This window comes from Seriola lalandi, unplaced genomic scaffold (genome assembly GCF_002814215.2).
Source record: "Seriola lalandi dorsalis isolate HSWRI2012SDOR001 ecotype SW California unplaced genomic scaffold, Sedor1 jcf7180002054336, whole genome shotgun sequence".
NCBI lineage: Eukaryota > Metazoa > Chordata > Actinopteri > Carangiformes > Carangidae > Seriola > Seriola lalandi.
In genome coordinates, this window is record NW_019524889.1 from 580,460 (window position 1) to 600,297 (window position 19,838).

The 19,838-nt window shown below is 40.3% G+C and overlaps 1 protein-coding gene across 3 annotated transcripts in view; it reads right to left on the bottom strand.

Annotated features, from left to right (window-relative positions):
• Positions 1-553: 553 nt before the first annotated feature.
• The window catches only part of grb10b (growth factor receptor-bound protein 10b), a 65,971-nt gene continuing 46,686 nt past the window's right edge, over positions 554-19,838 (bottom strand). For 2 of the 3 annotated variants that reach the window (XM_023407499.2, XM_023407498.2), the window contains exons 6-17: positions 16,050-16,206; positions 11,537-11,652; positions 10,956-11,030; positions 9,174-9,311; positions 8,763-8,873; positions 8,283-8,381; positions 7,950-8,027; positions 7,607-7,723; positions 6,987-7,053; positions 6,753-6,840; positions 6,518-6,611; positions 554-5,967 (exon numbers count right to left, since the gene is read on the bottom strand). In XM_023407499.2, coding sequence (XP_023263267.1) covers positions 5,821-5,967; positions 6,518-6,611; positions 6,753-6,840; positions 6,987-7,053; positions 7,607-7,723; positions 7,950-8,027; positions 8,283-8,381; positions 8,763-8,873; positions 9,174-9,311; positions 10,956-11,030; positions 11,537-11,652; positions 16,050-16,206 — 1,287 coding nt within the window. In that variant the 3' untranslated portion in view covers positions 554-5,820. The remainder of the gene's footprint in view (positions 5,968-6,517; positions 6,612-6,752; positions 6,841-6,986; positions 7,054-7,606; positions 7,724-7,949; positions 8,028-8,282; positions 8,382-8,762; positions 8,874-9,173; positions 9,312-10,955; positions 11,031-11,536; positions 11,653-16,049; positions 16,207-19,838) is intronic. The other variant, XM_023407501.2, reaches the window with a different exon arrangement.

Sequence of the window (19,838 nt, forward strand, 5' to 3'; positions counted from 1 at the left end):
TCATTTTGCATGACTGGTAATCCATTGAGTGTGACACACAGATGGTGTCAAAGGGTCAGTTCTCAATAGGATCATTGCAGTGTTCTTACTGTGACACTCCCACATTAACCTGATTTCCTTTGCATCAGCATTCATATGTCATTGTGTATTTACACTAATATTTTCCCAGATGTCACAGTGACTCAAATGCTTAGCAAGGGCTGATAGCAACTTAATTGCTATCAGCCCTTGAACTTGTTGTGACATTGTGCCATCTAGTGGAAAAACTAAGGGTTGGTCTTTCAGAAGAATTGCAGTAGAATTTAATCGTTTACAGTAATATCTGTATTTGGCCCAGATTTGGAATATTTGTTTATCAGATTCTGGACAAATCTAAATCTGTAAAACATACAAATGTCCATGCAATAGTAATGACAAGCAATGAATTTAGAGTATAAATTTGTATAACACTGTAAATCTGTTAATTAATTTAGTGCAATACAATACAGTAGTGATACACTTTTTAGTTAGCAAATATTTCAAAGGAGGTTTCTCAATAAAGACAAACACAGAATAGTTTTTATATCAATGTATTAATATTTTATTCTAATTACAATAAACAGAATATATCAGTCCCTTATTTGTACAAAAATACCTGAAAAGGTTACAATTAAGATTTATAAGCCATTCAACTATTTACAGATTGAAGCAAAGCACATTATGAATACAGGAGCTCTCTCTTACAAAAAAGAGATAAGTTACTGTTTTCTTTTTTGCATTCCCTGAAATACATAATAGTTTATATTTTTATATATAGATATATTTTTACTTTACTCATTTGTACAGCCATGGTATGCTTGCATTGTGACAATGTTCTGAAAAATGCAAAAGAGCCAAGATGATAATCGATCAATCATCAATCCATCTTTGCAGGATTGGGGCCAGTTCACTTTCAAGTCAAAAAGTAAACTGAAACTGCAGCTGAAAACACAAGCATTCATTCTCAATCACCTTTCACCAGAATCTTTCAGAGTGCCGTTTTCTGTTGTTGAATTGTATCCATTGAGTACTTGGTAAAACTGCAAGCGTTTTGAGTGTGAATGGTTCCCTCTGAAGGGTAGCTTTGTCAAATGTTAGGTCTGGTTTATGCAGAGAAAGAGGAGTCATCAGAGGCACCATCTGTGGTTACACATTACCTGGCTACCAAAACTGACACTGTGCTACACTGTCAGTTATTTTATTTACATGTGTTAAGTGTGTACTTGAGCATTTCAATAAGACACAGAATGATATAATATTGGATTAGGAAATTGAGGGTGTTTTATCAATTGTTCAGCTGTTGTCCAAGTAACATTGTTTAGTGGGGCTTTAAATCAGCTCAGGTAGCCAGGCAAGTATTTTTAGGCTTTTTCATGAACAGCTTAAATAATATCATTAAAAACACTGTTAAACTAAATGTACTCTTTAAATAGAACTGGATCTACTCAGTTTCGCTGCAAGGATATTTTCAAGTAATCACAACTAGCAGACGGGTGGTGCACATAATGGAGAAAAGTTAATAACTCCCAGCTTAATGAAACTAAAATATTCACGAGTCATCATCATCCTGTACATAAAAGTCCTAGAGATCTGATGAACCAGTAGTTTTTAACATGCTCCAAGTCAACCCTGAGCAACCCAGTTACATTCATCTCTGTTAAGTGTAAAAATGTGGATTTCCAAATCCCCTGATTCATTTGTCTGTGTGTTCACTAATTGAATTCACTTTCCACCTTTTGTATTTAGAGTAAGTAAGATCCTGTGACACTTTTTATGCAAATACTAACTGCACCTCACAATGCTACCTGACCTGTCCCTCATGTTAACATCTGCTACCATTCACATCAGTCAGAAAGAAACATGTAATATTATGAATTTGAGGATGACAGCAAAGGGTGTAGACTGAATCTGAATCTCAGGGGACTTTGATTAGTACTTAGAAATGGCTAGCATCAACATTTCAGTGAGATCTTAATTCCTTCAAATAAAAGACTTTTAGCAACTACAAAAGAACGTATGTACTGTAATAATCCAGATTCCTCCAAATATCAACATATCAGATATCAGATATGACAGAATCCCTTCACAATAAACTCAAGATCCACATTCATGCAAATGATCAAATCTACCTACTAATTAAAGTTTCTTCATTCTGAGATCAATGCTGTATCCTATCTAACAATGCTGCTCTGGTATGGTTTGGTTATGGTAAGGTTAGTCCCCTGTTCATTGCAGTTTTAAGGGTATAAATTAACATAGAGGAAATTGTGACAATGCCTTATCATATATGTGGGGGGAAATATTGTTATGCATTTGTTCAATTATATCTAATCTAAGAATTTTAACAATTTTCATTGAAAAGGTTTAACTTGAATATAAATGGATTTTTTTTTCTATATCTAAATTTCTACAATTCTCTCTTCAAGGAAAGGCATTTAAACAGTGATTTATGAGCATGTTGAGGATTACTTCACCCAGTTTCCCAAAACATTTGTGGCATTATTACTTCAATCTATCTTAATTATCTTAATTTATATCTGTTTTTTCTTTAGTTTAGGTCACCACAGTGATGATAAAGAAAACCTGATGCTTTACAACATAAAAGGGTTGGAATTCTTAAAAGAGGATATTTTTATAGATTGGGGAGAAAAAAAGAACAATAATTAAAAAGGGTATGAAAAACATCTTAGTGACTAATGCTTTGGGAAACTCAAGTTTTTTTGTTCTTTTCAATTTCACAACATTCCACCTGTCATCTATTGGAATGACAATGTTAACACTATGGATGCCAGTGTGCTTTAAAACATCACTTGATAACAAGTGTTGATGATGACAAAATTATTTTTGAAAAATCAAAACTAAAATAAACAAAAGAAAAGAAAAACCTCAATAGATGCTAGATCATTACAATAATAATAATATAATAATAATATAAACCACACTGGTCAATCATTTCATGGTAATGACAAAAGAAAACAGAACAGCGCTGAGAAAAAGAAATCTAAAATTTTCAAGTAATCAGTCACATCCAGATAAATAAATACATTTTGCTGCAACAATACTTTAAAAAATGATTGAGTCATTGCATCTTAGATGGTGACCACGCAAAGTGTCAATATAGTGCGGCTATTCTGCATCTCAGATGTTCAATATACCTTAAAACAACCTGCAGGTAAATGAAAGATGGCTGTTGATGTTGGTAAAAACAAATAGATTTATAATAATAATCTGCCGGCTGGTGGCCTGAACAGAGCTTCCACCAATAAAACTTGGACTGATAAAAAACTTTCAAGTGAGAGTTTTGAAATTTCGGGTGAAGAAACAGAAAAACAAAACATGAAAAAAAAAAACGCTGTTTAACTTAAGACATTTCAAAGACGGGGATTCTGAACATAATATACTGGGACTGACTTGTGTGACGTGATAAACCAGGTTAAGCTTAAATATCAAAACCCAAACAAGAATTTTGAACATTTACTTATGTCTTCCCAGAATTTGCGAAGGCTGAGCTTTGCCCTTTATGTGTTATCCAATTCGTTCCATTCAGCCAGACATGATAATCAGTGCCTCAAAAAACAGTATCCCTATCTGTTCACAAAGAAATTTGATCCAAGGTATTTAGAGACACCCTGCTGAAATCTTCCTTTCACTGTGGTTAATTAGAGGAGCTCCACTTGGCCATGATTGTGTGTGTGTGTGTGTGTGTGGGGGGGGGGGACAATTAGGAAACCAATTGATTTTTGGTGATAGTGATACTGTCTGGGACAAAAAAGGTAGCCGTATCCAGTGCTCTGAAACTAACTCAGTAAGAGTTGTATGTCCTTTGTTCTCAGTCTGATGCTCTCATTAACATTCAAAAGCACAGCATGTAGGGGGGCAAGTCAGTAAACTCAAATGAGGGAACATGAGTTAAAACAAAATAGGGGCCCTGTGGGACGTTTGCAGTCTGATGTCTGAGTCGTAACATTTCCAGTTTTTTTTTTGCCTCCACACCGCTGAGTATTTTCACTTTAGAGGGGGAGCTATGATTTGTTTAATAGTCTGATATGTGACACTGCATACTGTAGCAGCAGTTAGCTTTTTGTTGACAGTGTGTCTGAATTCATAAATAGGTGGCGTGCAGTACGCAGTAGATGTATATGTGACACTGTTCTGTTCACAGGCAGAAAAAGGCCGCAGTATGCCGAATGTAATGCACGGAGTCTACTATCAGTGTGGAGTCAGAGCACACTAAACCATGTTCCTAGCCACAGTCATGTTAGACACCATCTCGCTCACTTCCAGCAGGCAGGAGGTGATTTCTGGAACATACGTGAAAAGAGGGCCAAGAACCAGAACAGATGTCGCCCACAGGATCCACTGGTATTTCTGGGCTGAAGTAGATTTGTTTGGTAAAGAGTAACGCAGATTGTGTTTCCTCTGATAGAAAGTGATGATGTGGGTAAAACTCCTGAAGGAGATGCTAGTGGTTATCCTCCCCCCTGTGCCGTGGCGAGGAGGATCAGACGAAAAAAAAAAAAAAGATGCTCTCCATTGTCCCACTTATGCAACAGGAAGCTTTATGTATGCACTTGCCTGCAGTGAAAGAAAACGGATAAACTGCATTTGGCTGCACCTGCTATCTACCTGGTTACAATTGTTCTAGCATCATTACTTGTTATTTTACCCTGAATGACCATAGTTTGATTCATGCTTATTCACCTTTGTGGAAGTTGCCTGGGAAATACTTTCGGGAAGTGGAGCGTGCAAGAGAATAACAAGTACAGAATGACCCTACTGTAGCTTAGGTAAATAATGAAGAGTTGCAAGTATCCAGAATGCAAAACAATGGACTTTAAACAAAATTATTAAAGAGAATATTGATAACAATACATAACTGCAATGAATGTATCAATAAGAAACGAAACCCTGTGTGCTGTCAGAGATGAGCAAATTAAATTCTGAGAGGGTGGACTTTGTATTGTCCACTGTTAAAAAAATACTTTGTTCTAATAGTTCCAGAGTTTTCCTTAGCCTTTCTCTCCAGTTTGACTTGACAAGCTTCTGTTGTCTCCGAACCTCAAACAGATTCAACAGCAACACTCTTTCTGGCGCCTCCAAATCTCATCCTTGTTGAATCTGGACATGTCCTTGCATGCCTATGACACTAGAGGGCGGTGGCACCATCTCACAGTTAAGTAATGCAAAAGCGGAGCGGTCATGCACCGTCAAAGGCCACTCCCATTTCAGTGAGTGCAAAACAATCAACTCTCCATCTTCAGTATATTCTTTGAGGATGCGTGATGAAAAGTGTGAACGAGACGACTGTTAGTTCTCAGAGAGCAGAGTGGTCCAAACGAAAGCTCGACTTGTCCAGCTGATTGTCCAGTTGAAGGGAAATACAGTTTACACTTGAACTGTGAGATTAAACCTTGAAGGATTTTGGGTCCAAGCTTATTGATGACTGTGGATAGCAAGATTGTGGAAGATTTTGCAACAGCATTGACACAAATGGCAGTGTTCTTTTTCCTTTCTGTCCTTTCTCTCTCTCTCTCTCTCTCTCTTCCTGACGGAGGAACCTCAAGAGCGAAGTTGTGCATCCGACTCCTCAAACATCCATGCAACGTAAAAGAAATCCAACAAGTCAGCAGTCTCTGGCGGACTCGACAATATAAAACAACGACAATGAAACATCAGTCAATTCACCAGCTTCTTATAAAGACAATAACAAAAGAACCACCCGACAGAAAGATTCGTTTTGTTTGTTTTAGGCAGAGTCAGGTCAAGTGATGAGGGTTCATGGGGTCAGATGATCCGAAGATGTCATAAGGCCACGACGGTGCACGGGTGTTTGAGTTTACAAGGCAGCACTCCTCTGTTGAGCTGGTAGAACTCCACCAGCTGAATCAGGTCGGTGAATTTGGTGGCGCCGTCGTCAAGGCTGAAGAAGACTTGGCCGTCCTCTTCACACTTCAGGGAGACACCGAAGGACAAGAGAAAAGCAAGGAAAAGGTGAATCAGACTCCTCTATGGTTTTACATGTTTTGACAAATCACATATATAGTTTTCATTTCAGCTGATCATTTTGCAAACCACACTATCATTTTTTTTTTTTTATTTAGACTTATTTCCAGCATGCCACTGGTTTCCACCAACCTTTTTTTTTTTTTTCAAATTCACATTATCATTTAATGTTTTGCCTTCATGGTTTGCTTTGTGGGATTGACACAACTCACAAGAACAATACTTTTCTACAGTTGACACAAAATAAAAAAAGGAAAATGGCTGGCAATGATGTGAAATTATTGCGCAAAAAGATGCACAAAAAAGACCTGTAATAGAGAACAGCAGCTATTTTCCATACATCCTCTTTGATCAACACAACAGTCAGAGTCAAGGTTGCTTTTACTGTTGCTCCCAAAAAAGAAAACGGCCCCGAATAAAAAGAAAACACACATCTCACAAAAGTGTCACAAAGGCATTTCCTATGATTAATGATTAAACACCACATAATGCATACCGGTAGTATCTGGAAATGTTTGATTTTCTGGTGATGGCACAATGTGAGCACAAATGCCTTGGGGTTACTCTGACTGACTCTCAGCAGAAACAACCTGTGAAACAAGAGAAAGGAGGACAGTGTGAGAAGAATATTCAGTTTTTAATGCATGCAGTGAGGAAAAATTTATAAACTATTTCATGTACTGTATGTACTGTTGTTGTTTGTGTTCAGTGAATCGGAAAACCGCACTTACCCATCTACTTGTCCCTGCTGGTGGATGATGCGATGGGATTCTTCTCTGGATATCCTGCCATGGAACCACAGCTGAGCTATGTGGATAACTGCAGAGAGAGAGAGAGAGATAGAGAGAGAGAGAGAGAGAGAGAGAGAGAGATAGAGAGAGAGAGAGAGAACCAACATTTAAACATCTGTCATATTAACTAAACTAAAGAAAAACACTGTTGATGCTACGTGTCTTCACATTTACCTGAGCTGAGTGAGGAGTGGTGCAAAGGACTGTGGGAGCCCAGTATGTTCATTCGTTGACTCCTCTTCTGAGAGAGATGCCACACAGAGACAACACAACAGGGATTATTTCATGATCTGGTTCAGATATTTTTATCACGGAGTTTTCAAATACATGGTGCTGAAGCTTCACTTTTCTTAACAGTAAAGGAAAAAAACCTCCATTTAAATGTAAAAAGTACATGTAAAGGCAGGTCAGATGATTTTAATGTATTGTATTATTATTTTCTAAATTTGAAGTTGTTCTTCCTTTACATCGGGTAACCATCAAATGAATCTACATATATTGTATCAATTATACTGACTTCATTGTTGTGTATGAATCTAAATTAATGAGAATAAATCTGCTACTTTTTGCAATTACTCATCTGCCCCACAGCCATATCAGTTTTACGAATAGCCAGACAATGTTTATCAGCTCAAATGAACTGAAAAATCAACACTTACAACCAGAGGGAAATTTGCTCTGAATTAATATTTAAGCTAAATAAACAGTGCCATCTGTAGAGATCTTTTGAGCTCTGCTTCCAGCATTGTTGACAGAGATAAAAAAAAAAAAAGAAAACTGAGGTTGTGTCTCACCCTCCACGCATGTCCCTCTTCCATGGCAGCACTCTGAGCTTCCACAGGGTTGTCAATCACCCTGCCTATCCTCCCTGAGAAATCCATTGCCACAAGGGAGTTCTCTGATACACTCCGCTAGAGGGTGACAGAGATACATGACAGTCACAATGTGGATACTGAGGCGTATAAACAACCACAAGTGCCAAGGTAGTGGTATGTACAAATGCAGACAAAGGCATGTAATAAAAAGTAGGGTGGGCACAGGGAAGCATTTAGGCGAATGCTATTTTCCTAAACTTGTCAGACTAGTTTGTTCGCAGATCTGGGAGTGTTTTTAAGTAATGTTGTAAGAGAAACTTACCACAGGGGCAGAGAAGTGTGAGATTAAGGTTTTTCTTTGTTGAGGAATCTTGTAATTCTGGTACAATACAATCCCGTACTGTGAAGAAAAGGGAACACACTGGTCAACAAACACTATCAAAATCCTTAATGAGTGTATTGTAAACAGTTGAATGTTGACTGACAGTCTATCAGATGGGAAGAAATATGGAATACATTTTTTTTTTTTTTTTACTCAACCTCCTGTTTACTTTCTAACCAAAGTTCCTTTATCTTTGCCGTGGTGTATAAGCTGTGGTGTGATCTGAGGGAAACTACGTTATATACTGTATTCTTGACACTGTCGTGGTGTTACCTTAAAGAGTCGGAAGGCAGTCATCCAACAGGTCCTGCCCTGTTCATCGTCAGCACACAACATCCTCAACTCCTTCAACTCCCCTCGACCTTTATTAGGCTGCAAGAGATAATATAGAGATAATAAATAACTCATTACATGGTAATGCATAATTTTCACCACTGCCATTGTTTTAACTAAATTAATAAATTGCTCAAACTGTTTGTTCATCTACAAAGTCTATAACATATAAAACTTGGAAATAAAAGAAAATATAAAAGATAAAAAAAAAACACAACTCACTATTAAAACACAGTTCAAAAATACAGCAGTAAATCAGCAGTAAACCAGACCTTCTGCAGTCATATATTTAGTACAGCTGCATGCCGACGCCCTTCTCATGAGACAGGGAGCTGCACAGGATGCCGATCATTACTCAGCTCATAACGTTCCATCAGAAATCAGCTTCATCTCACTTCATCTCTTTGATCTGAGACTCACCTTGATGCAGAACCCGTAGTCTGTGGGCGCACCATGCTGCTTTTTGCCTGTGATGACAGTGAAGATGTTGCTGTCTTCTAGGTCTGCTAGTAACTGTAGATGTCTGGGCTCCTGGAGACAGACATAATTAATAAGTCAGAACATCACAGAGAGACACAGCCTGGAGGTACACTGAAAGACAGAGACGTATGCAGAGAGACCACCATCAATAACATGCTATTTCTTTGAAGGTAATTACATTCAATCTGGAATATTTACTGTGCTATTACTATAAACATTTTATACAGTATGCATATGAATTCTCCAACGACAAAATAATGTAATTACAAATTTAAAAAATCACTGCATTAAAAAAAAAAAAAAAAAGAAGATGTTCTTCACTTGAAGATGAAAGAATTGAGTTGCTGTTACCTTAGAGGTTCCTTTCGTAGAACAGTAGAGTCCTGAGCGCCGCAGGAACATGTAAACCTTCTTCCATGACTTCCTGCCCACCTCCTTTACATACAAATACCCCTGGATCTCTGGACAGCTACTAGTCGCTAGGAAGTTCTGAAAGAGAAGAGCAAGACAGGCATGAAGCAAGGGATCTGCACACTGCATTTTGTCTCTATTCACTCTATAATGTTCACTGTCAGGGAGTCTCTGCCTCAGCAGGGTGATGCTGGATCACATCTGAAGCCTGTAAGCTTCCTGTCACTGGCAATTGCATTTTGCCAAACAGCAGAGTGTCGTTGGGCTTCTTAACTGACAGCTGATGACTGAGATGGGCGGCAGCTCGGATTCTTACACACCACGGTAGCGACCACAATAAGGCCAGACATGCTACTGTCTGAAAAATCAAACGGTGTGGAGTACTGAAGAGGGCTGACAGGATACTGACACTGTTGTGTGTATGTACATTAACATAAGTACGCACAGAACATACACTGTTTATTTATGTTTTAAGCTGGGCCTGTAATTAACTTGTGAAGACATTTGTTATGCAATGTGCCTGCCAAGACAAATACAGTATATACACTGAACCAATGTACGGTACATTCCTACTGGGAACCCTTAAAGCCTCAACTGTCTCGTGAGTGTCTAAAGTATTTGGAATTTGTGGTTTTCATGTTTCACAAAAATATCACACCATGAAGTGGCAGGTTAAGTTATTAGAGCTGAACTGGAATCTGTGGCTTGCGGGTAGAAGGTAAACTGTTCCAGAGAACTCTTCAATATTTAAAGCACATGTTTCCCACTGTTTTGGAAACAGCTTACAATGGGCCTCATGCACGAGCATTTTCCGACATTTGTGGAGCGCACCGTTCACATGCAACGTTCATTCAATCACATTTCTTTTTGAGGCACAACACTTCACCGCTCTGCAATGACATATGGTCCTTGCATAATAGCGAATATTGCCAACACCTGCTCGAGCTCGGGTCATAAAATATCTTGGTTTGGACAGCACTCTAATTGAGTGCAAAGATCTTGTGTTTAGAATAACTCAAACACTGGGGATTCCTGACACAACTCTGGCTCCCCCCATCCCCATTCATTTATTGACTCCTCTATGTAGAGCATAACGGAGCGAAACGTCTATATGATCAGTGGGGGAGTTAAAAGCTTTCTGTGAGTGGCAAGGATGAAGGGATGGATTCCACTTGTGGTTCTGTCTCTGACAGCTCCATTACATGACACAGGAGAGAGTCAGACTGCATGTAAACCCTCCATCCATTAAGAGCAAAGCTCTTCAAAGTCCCAGGAATCTTATTGTCTGGTCTGCTCCTGGAAGTCATTTCTACGTATGTTTTGAGAAATCACTGAACGGCCTGTGAGCGGTCTGTGAGGCAGATAAGTAACATGACACACATGTGTGAGTTTGCACTCTGCAAACAGGCAGGTGAAGAACTGTATGTTCTATTTCTGACTGCCTAATTCCATCCATCACAAGTGTCGGACCTGCAGTGCGTGTGCCGAGACAGTCATGTGTCAACGGGGGATCAACAGTAGTTATTACTGCAGGCTCTGACGAGACACACTGTCTAAGGGTCAGAGGTGAGGTATGTCTGATTGTGCAGTATGTAGCGGGTGCTGACTCTGAGGTAAACTAAACCGTGTGCGTGTCAGGAAGACTAGAGACAATGAGAGACAAACACGTGTGAGTGTGTGTGTGTGTGCGTGCGTGTGTCTGTGTGTGTGTGTTCTACGTACCTGAAGGAGCTGAGATGGTGGAATCGTGTGATTGGTTTCCTGGCACCATGCAACCATGTGCTCCGGGAAAAACGTCTGGTGGAAGAAGAAGGTGGGGAGAGGCGGAGGCAGACAGAGAGACAGACGGAGAATATCAGCCACTGTGACAGTAATTATAGGATAGGAATTTGTGACAGAAAAAGAAACGTCATGCAAATCTCATTACTACAGTCAGCTGTCCTAATATTTCACAAGGACACAAAACGAAGAGAAACTTTTTGTCAAGGAACATGCCTTTCCTTTCATCTCTGAAGGAAACTGGCGCTTTTTAGACTAAATAAATGGTATTACAATAGTTACACTTAATTTGACACTAAATAGCGATCTAAATACTAAAAAGAGTGTGGTGTAATGAAGCTATACTTTTACTAGTTGTATCTTCAAACAATTCAAATTTTATAATTATTAAATAATCACAGTAATAAGCATCACAAAACTGTACTAACTAAATCCAGGAGGAGCTGCTGCCCCACCTGCTAGAGGTGTAACATATTTTAACAAGAGGATGTCATGTTAAGAAATGTCTGAGAAACAGCAAATACCAGGGGGTTTCTGAAGAATTCATATTTGGCATAGTTCTTCCTGAAGAGGAATCTGCTGTCACTGTTCATAGAGGCTTGGACCTGAACCACCAGCTCATGGTCTTCTAGACAGCGCTCTGATGTGAGACAGGAAGAGAGAGGAATGAGAACAATGATAGAAGTTATTATTTTATTATTTCAACTTTTTCATTATTTTCCTACAATTGCCCTACGATTACAGATAACCTGATTTCAATAATATAACTTACATGTATATAAGATTGTCCGTTAAAAGAGTGAATAGTATGAATAGTTTCTCTTTGTGTGTCACACAAGTTCCCTGGAAATTTTTAATGACTGGCCTCTGTGGATGTGTTATCAACATTTCTCGTAAACCAGAAACAGACAGTTTAAAAAGAACGTGAAAATGAAACTGAAAAAAAAAGTTAACTCATTCTATCTCTACAAGAACCTTACTGTATTTTTAAGCACTAATAATCTTATATATACGTATATGATTAAAGCTTTAAAGATTTTTCTTTATATAATTCATAATATAATTTTAGGCAATAATGAATTCAACATAAAAAGTGGTGAATGGGTTTCATTTGACCTGTTCAGTGGTCTTCAAAATTGCAGCCTGGTTTCAATGGTTTGTGCTCATCAAACCAGCTGTGACCGGTGATCAGACCAAGGCCTTTCTCTTTTAATGTGAATAAAAGAGGATGTGATTCAACAAAACGTGTGTCCCTGAATAAATGTGGTCAGACTGACTGTGATGCTGAAACCGGACATGACTCATGAGTCAATTCCAACAGCTTCTCTGTACTGTCTTTAATAAAAAAGACATCCCTTCTTTCCCCGGTAGATTCAATTAAACTTTGTAACATAACTAACTTTTTCAATACCGGTATGGTTCGAAACCTCTTTCTGGTGTGAAAATGGAGAGATTCTGTGCCACAGCTCTATCTCACATCATTATCTCATTTCATGTGTCCTCTCGTTCTCCCTCTTTATCCCCTCTGTCACAATCTCTTTAACACTGTCACGACTCCGCTCTTTCTCTCTGTTACATCCCGTCGTCTGTCTGATGAGTCACTCATGTTCGTGACAGTGACTCACCCTGGCAACACTGCTTCACTGTCCCAGAGTTGTTAACCTTTTTCGAGCTGACAAGTAGAGGTCAACGTCACTTATCTCAAAAGGACCATTTCATCCTATTCAGCAGCGCACCAAGAGTGGGCAGCAATGTACGGGAATAGGCCTCTCTGTTCAAACACACTATTGTTCCGGTTTCTCTGAAGCTGCTATTCTCGTCTACCACCCGGCCACATGTGCACACATTAAATATTACGGCACATACATGTGCAGCGCAGACTTGCTGTCTGTGCGCACACACACACACACGCATGGACAAGTACACACTCACGCAGGAATCTCTTGTGCTGTCTCATCTCATACTGCAAAATGACTAAACAGACATTTCTGGTTTTCCAGTGAGTTCAACATATACAGAAGGCTATAAAAAAGTCTTAAACTTAATGGAGACCTAATTTAAACACAATTACAATTGATGACTGAAAAGCAACAAGCCGCACTTGACAATTAAAGAACAGATTCAGCAATCAGAGAATTAACAGAGAAGCAAACAAGCCGAATCATTGGTTAAAATACCTAAACTGCTGTAATAAATATATCAATACAATGCATATGATACCACTATATGAAATTCAACCTAATATATTCCTTCTTTGGAAGGTTTTTGTTTTCTTTTATCATACGCTCGGACACAAATTCACATATGCACACCTCTACAAACACACACATGCGCACACACTCTGTATTGGCAGAGGCAGAACCCTTCAATTTCAACAATCAGCACGCTGCAGCTTCATCACAGCCTATTTACTGAGACTTCTAAACATAAAATAGGATGAGTGGTTATTCCAGACCTGAAAAGAATACGGTTGCAGTACAGGTGCACCAGAATAGAAGAAGGGCCACAATAGAATAGAGTTACCCTGCGCTAGAGATGATGTCATTCACGACCAGCCAACCTAACCGTATTTGACAGCATCGTGTTGGCAGCACTGATGAGAATTGTAATCAGATCATGATGGATGGTGAAATATTAGGTTAGAGCTTTGGGACCTGTACTTTGAATAATGCAATATATTTTCTGAAGGTTTCCTCACATGACAGCGTAACAGCCTGTGTGTGGATCTAACTGTACATTTTAGGAATAAACAAAAAAAACAAAACATATATTGACACAGTCTGTCAGTTGAAACGGCAGAAATGAAGTGTTTTTACATACTGTATGTTTTTTCACCCTGTCTCTCTCCATTTCACTACCAGGCACACCGCTCTATATAAAACTGCACCCCCTTCTCTCCCACATCTGTTAAACTGTACAGACATGAGCGCAGAGCGCAGGCTCAACTTGTCTTCCATAAGTGCTTTATAATCGCTCTCTCCTCAGGGGGAGGTTAGGTTTTCTAACGTTCAGCTGGCCACAGCTTTCCAAACTTACTGTTAGGGTGCCAAGTCTAACACAAAATCACCCGGACAGAAACGCAAAGCTCTCCGTCTTCTTAATGTGGTAACAAGTTAAAACTCCTGATGAAGCAGCAGCAATTTTTGACCATTGTTTTCATCGTTTTTCCTTGCGCCATTGTAATAGCACATGTAGTGCTCATAGATATAAAAAAATGCAAATCTACAAATGCAAAAGTGCCACGCTCGACTGTTAAATATACTTTTCAAACACCTCAATCAGTGTTTGCTCCTAACTGTATGAAGGATTTGCTGTATAGAATGTGTTCTCTCTAACTACAACAGACCAGTAAACTAAAATATTAAATCTGTGATATCAAACTAAATGCTCTGCCACTATACAACCCCTCGTTTCTGAGAAGGTCCAGCCATCATCATTCAGACATTTTTGAACTACATCAGTCACAGAGGTCCCCGGCTGCTGCAGCGAGAGCTGCTATTTTCAGGAGAGTTGTGTCGGTGGTTTTCGCCACTCCTGAACTAAGGAACCTCTAACATCAAAGATATCCTTTTAAACTCTTCATCAATTACCTCCATCACCTCTCTGCCGTGTCATTTATAGCACTGGATCGATAGCATTACACTGACTCTGATACCGAGAAGAGCACAAGTCGGCAAAGGTTTTGTTACAGTGTTCATCAGTTTCATCACTTCATCTCCTAATACATAACCTTCAGTTATCACCTTCTCTTCCCTTAGCTTCTTATCTGCTGGCTTCCACTGTGAGCCCTTCATGTAATTCCCCTTCAGTAGCAACTCGGGGAAAAAAAATTACATCATAATATAATCTTCTGCATAACAATCTTTCTTCACGGGTCACTCAGGACTCAGCGTCATCCGGGGTGGAACTGCACTGGATCTTTGTCCATACCCAGGATGATTTGAGACTAAGACCTGAATCCAAGCAATCTTGTGACCTCATATGAGCCTTCCAGAGCTAAGAATATTCCCTGCGTGAATGATAAACTTTTCTCTAAATCACTGACACCAAATTAAATTACTCAGTTATGCTGAAAAGAGTCTAAAGATGTATGTTTCAGGCGGTAAAGTTTTATCAATTGCTGTGTTTGTTTAATTTATGAGATGGCACCAAAGAGATTATCTGCTGGTTCCCGCAGAGGTGTGAGAGTGTTGGTTAGATTTAATAAGGGCCCCTGGGAAAGGCTGTCTCCACTTACAGTAAGTCTGCTGTTTACTTACATGGAATAACTGAGCTCAAACCCACCATCTTTCATTCATTCATGCAATTAGCATCAGCCTTCATGATGACAAGTTCAGGATTATTCATCACCTTACACACTTTAATATGTCGCCTAGCGCCAACTATTCCATCTCTAACACAACTGCTTTACATTCAGATCTTTTCTTTCCTCTCAACTTTCAACTGTCCCTTCACCACTGAATCAGAAAATCATTGGTCTGTCAATACTAAAGCAACTCTGACCTCATGTTACGCTATGCATTATTTATTTCCCTCACTTTCTGTTCACACACAAGCTGATCAATACGTTTAACCTACATATTTTTCAGCGACAAGCAGCTCAGTGTGTGTGTGTGTGTGTGCTCAAATGTCTGCCTCGGTTTTTTCATGAGGTAGCACCATCCTGCCTCTCCTGCACAATACTGCACCGCTACAGCAACGTCTCGCTCAGCCACCGTGTTGAGCTTAAACACTGGACACGACAGCTCTGTTCGTGCACATGCTGCATAGTATGTGCATTCACTCATGCTTGAATACAAGCCTGCGTGAGAATATGCGCCTTATCTGTCTGCCCCGAGTATGCAGGGCAGGCATGCATGCACGCATACATACATGTGAACACACCTGTGTATGTCAGGTGATTGTCTTGCATGTCTCAGCCCACCCAAAATTGCACGAGTGTGTGTGTGTGTGTGTGGCGGTAAGTGAGAGTATGTGAGCGTCCGTTCACATGTGTTCACGTGTGCTTCTGTGTGTATGTGAGCATCTGCCCCTTACCTAGCCCTAGCAGCGGGTGGTGTTCAACAAGTGCCCAACTGTTGTCATCCACACAATGGCTTTTATAAACCAGGAGCTGGCACAGGTCCCTGGCTGTCATGTCGGCCGGGATCTCCACCACTTTACCCATGCCGTCTTCACTGAAGATCTTCACAATCTGTGCGGGGGAAACAGATTAACCTTCAGTTATAATGAACAGATCATTCGATGGTAGTTTGGTAGCCTACAGAAAAAAAGCATGACAGAAAAAGAGGCATTTTAACATTAAATGTGTCCTCTAGATAAGAAAAAAAACATATATATAGATCGATACATTTTCTGAGGATAAATTCAAAATGAGATAGAGGTTTGGTTATAGATTTTTTTATGGAATACTAAGTTGTGATAAAGTTATTCACCTTTTTGAAAACTCAGTGGGTGAAGCCAGCAATTTCCTTCAAACACTAGAATGGCATTTATGATATAGCGCCCTATACACTATGGCAAACACAGGCCTGTAATTATAGCACACAATAGGAAAGAACACACATTCAAGACTATGTAGCAATTGTGGCGTTAGAAATCACAGACAAGCTTTTCTTAAAGCAACTTGTTGGTGTAATACAGTAGCAAATATACTGTGGTGTCTAACAAGCGTTTGCTCTTGTTAAAACAAAGCAGGACTGTCAATGCCATAAGTGTATATACAGTATCTTAAGGGGTTAGTAAGCACAGTGTTTCCAATTATAGCTTATCGAGAAAATGTATGCGAGTATCCAATGATAAGACATGACCATTGAATATGCTTAAAGCTCTTCATGAGGACAACTTCTTCTTTTTCCCCATAACTTACTATGTTGAACTTGGGCCAGTAATAAACATTTCAGAATTAATTTTGTTAAATAATTCATGACATTTTTTTCTACCTCATGCATAACTCCTGGTTTCATTTTGTTCCCATTAATAATACCGACTCAAACACATATTCATGCACATGGTGAGGCACTACTTATGTGTTATGTATATAGGCAGCATACAGTATGATGTTTATATAATGTATTGCAATAATGCATCAGGTGATGAACAGATGAAACCCCTGTTTAAGATCCCATCTGCTTGCCCCATTTTTATGGTCGTATGTCAGGAAATGTTTTGTAAAAATGTTTAAAATGTGTAAATAAAAAGTTCAAAAAAAAAAATAAGATCCCATCTGCTTAAGAGACACACTTTCAGAGCCACACATTCCTGTACATTCATATAAAGTGTAGGTGAGATTCCCTTTGTTATATTCACCCTACAGTCCAGGAGTTATAACTGTCATCTCTATTGTGGTAATTAGTGCTAAATCTGAGTGTCCACACGTTGGCTTTTCACAAGGAAACCATGCAGTCACATTCACAGGACACACAGCTCATGGCCCACAGAGAAAACTAGAGCAGCCTACTTAACCTGAAGAGGAATCCAGACTTGTTAGCCTACACAGAAATCCAGCCTACTAAGCCTAGACATGTAATGTATGCATGCTTCCCACATAATACATCATGGCAAGGCAATTCTGTTTTCTTCCTGAGCAAAAGACGCAGTTTATAGCATCACAGTTTGCACAGACCAGGCCTGAGGCGCTCTATCTGTCCAAAATGCTCAAGACAAAAAAGCAAGGGAATCTCAATCACTCAAAGCTGCTGACGTATTTGACTGTCTTCTTTTATTGCTCTGCTCACATCTTGAAAAAAAGACAAGTTGTCTTCAGCCTTTGAGGTATTTACACATCCCATTTCTCGCCTCTGGTTAAACATAGCAGTACTTCAAAGGGAAATGCACTTAAAATGTAAAAAGCAAAGGATGCGAAGAGAAGGCAGAGAGAGACCACAAGGAGAGATAAGAGACACTGAAAAAGAGCAGCCTTACCTCTACGGCCCGCAATAGGCAGCAGTCCGGGGAACACGAAGGCATTTTTGGGACTGAGCCTGGCTCCCCACACACTCACTCACTCAAACACACACACTCACTCACTCACACACACACAGTCACTGACGAGAGAAAACCTTGCTGTTCTGTCGCCTTGTCTCCAGAAACAGAGATACAAATTTGAATGCCAACAGTTGACAGTTGCGGTTGTGCTACCTGTCACATAGCCTGGAGACTAGTCGTTCAGTCTATCTAGGCCGCTGGCTCTAGGAAAAAAAAAAAAGAAAAAGAAAAAAAAGAACTGTCTGTGTGACCTAAAGCTGGTGTCTGTACAGCTCACAGGACAGAGACACAGAGACAGTCAGCGATCGGATGGCAGCAGGTACAGTACAGTGCTTCCAGTACCGGTTCAGTCTGACAACTATCTTTCCTTCTCTCCCTCCCTCTCTCCCTCCCTCTCCCTCGCTCTCTCTCGCTCGCTCTTTCTCTCTCTCTCTCTCTCCCCCTCACAAAGGGTTACAGCCTCAGCCACGGGCTCCGAGGCACACTGAATCAAACCACACGCTCACCAACCAATCATAAGGCTGCAGCAGGCTGATGTAATCATTCCCACACAGACCCAGGCGTGCGCACACACACACAGAGGCACATACACTCCCTGAGAGGCACACACACTCCAGTAGACACACAGACGCACAGTCATGGACAGACACAGCCAACTTTTTCAGACCGACCTCTTGCGAGCTCTCTGCATCAGTTTCTTTTCTGACCTCGAAGCGAGGGGGTTCATTTGAGAAGGGTGTCAGGCAGAGAGGAGGAGGAAGAGGAAGAAAAAGGATAAAGGAAGGAGTAAAAAAAAAAAAAAATAAGTTTGCCTTTGTCGCTTTTCTCGCTTCCAAAATGTTCTGAAGGCTTCAAGTGAGGGCTTGTTGACTTGTATGTTTTTCTCTGCCTCTTTTCCTCTCCCTCTCGTCCTCCCTCCCTGTGGCTTAACTATGAACTCCACAGTCAGATCTCTCTGCCTCTCACAGCAGTAACAAGACTCATTACAGAGCAAATGAAATGAAACAAACCTGGAGCAGCACTTGAGCACTCCGACCTTCTCCTCCTCCCCTGGTGGCTAGCTTTGTGCCAACATTCTTTCTCTCTAAAGAACAAAAAACCTGGAGACTTTTGCACGCACACACTCACACACAAACCCCCCACCCCCCAACCCCCACTCCTCCTTTTAACTCCGATATTTAATACGGCATCAGACGGACAAAAGCCCTGACACACCCCGTCTGGGAGAGGTGAGAACAGCTTTATGCTGTCCTTGAAGCAACTTCTTTTATTATTCTGCTTTTTTTCAGGGGAAGGCGAGGGTGTGTACATGCGTGCGTGTGTGTTTGTACATGAGCGGTGTAAGTGTAATCCAGGAATAAGCACAGTTGCAGAGAAGGAAGGAGGAAACGGTGGTCAAAGTGGTCAAAGAGATACAACTTAATTTACTATAGTGGGAAACTTTGGGGAGAGGTGGAGGGAGGGGTGGGGGGAGTCTGTGGCAGGGGGAGGGGAGAGACAGAGAGAATTGTGTGTATGATTGCACATGTACGCAGGCACATATGTGGGTGTGTGTGTGTGGGATAGGGAGAAACAGGAGACAGACGGACGTGAGAAGTGAAGGGAAAAGGAGTGGGAAGCCGAGGGAAGTGAGAGAGAGAGAGAGAGAGAGGGAGGGAGAGAGAGAGAGAGAGAGAGAGAGAGAGAGAGAGAGAGAGAGAGAGAGAGGGAGGGAGAGAGAGACACTGTGCGGTGACACAGTGCAGCAAAATGTGTAGTATGAATGCTGTCTACTGTTAACTACATATCAGAGGCTGCACAGCTGTGTCTCTCTCCCACCCCCTTCCTGCCACTGCACTC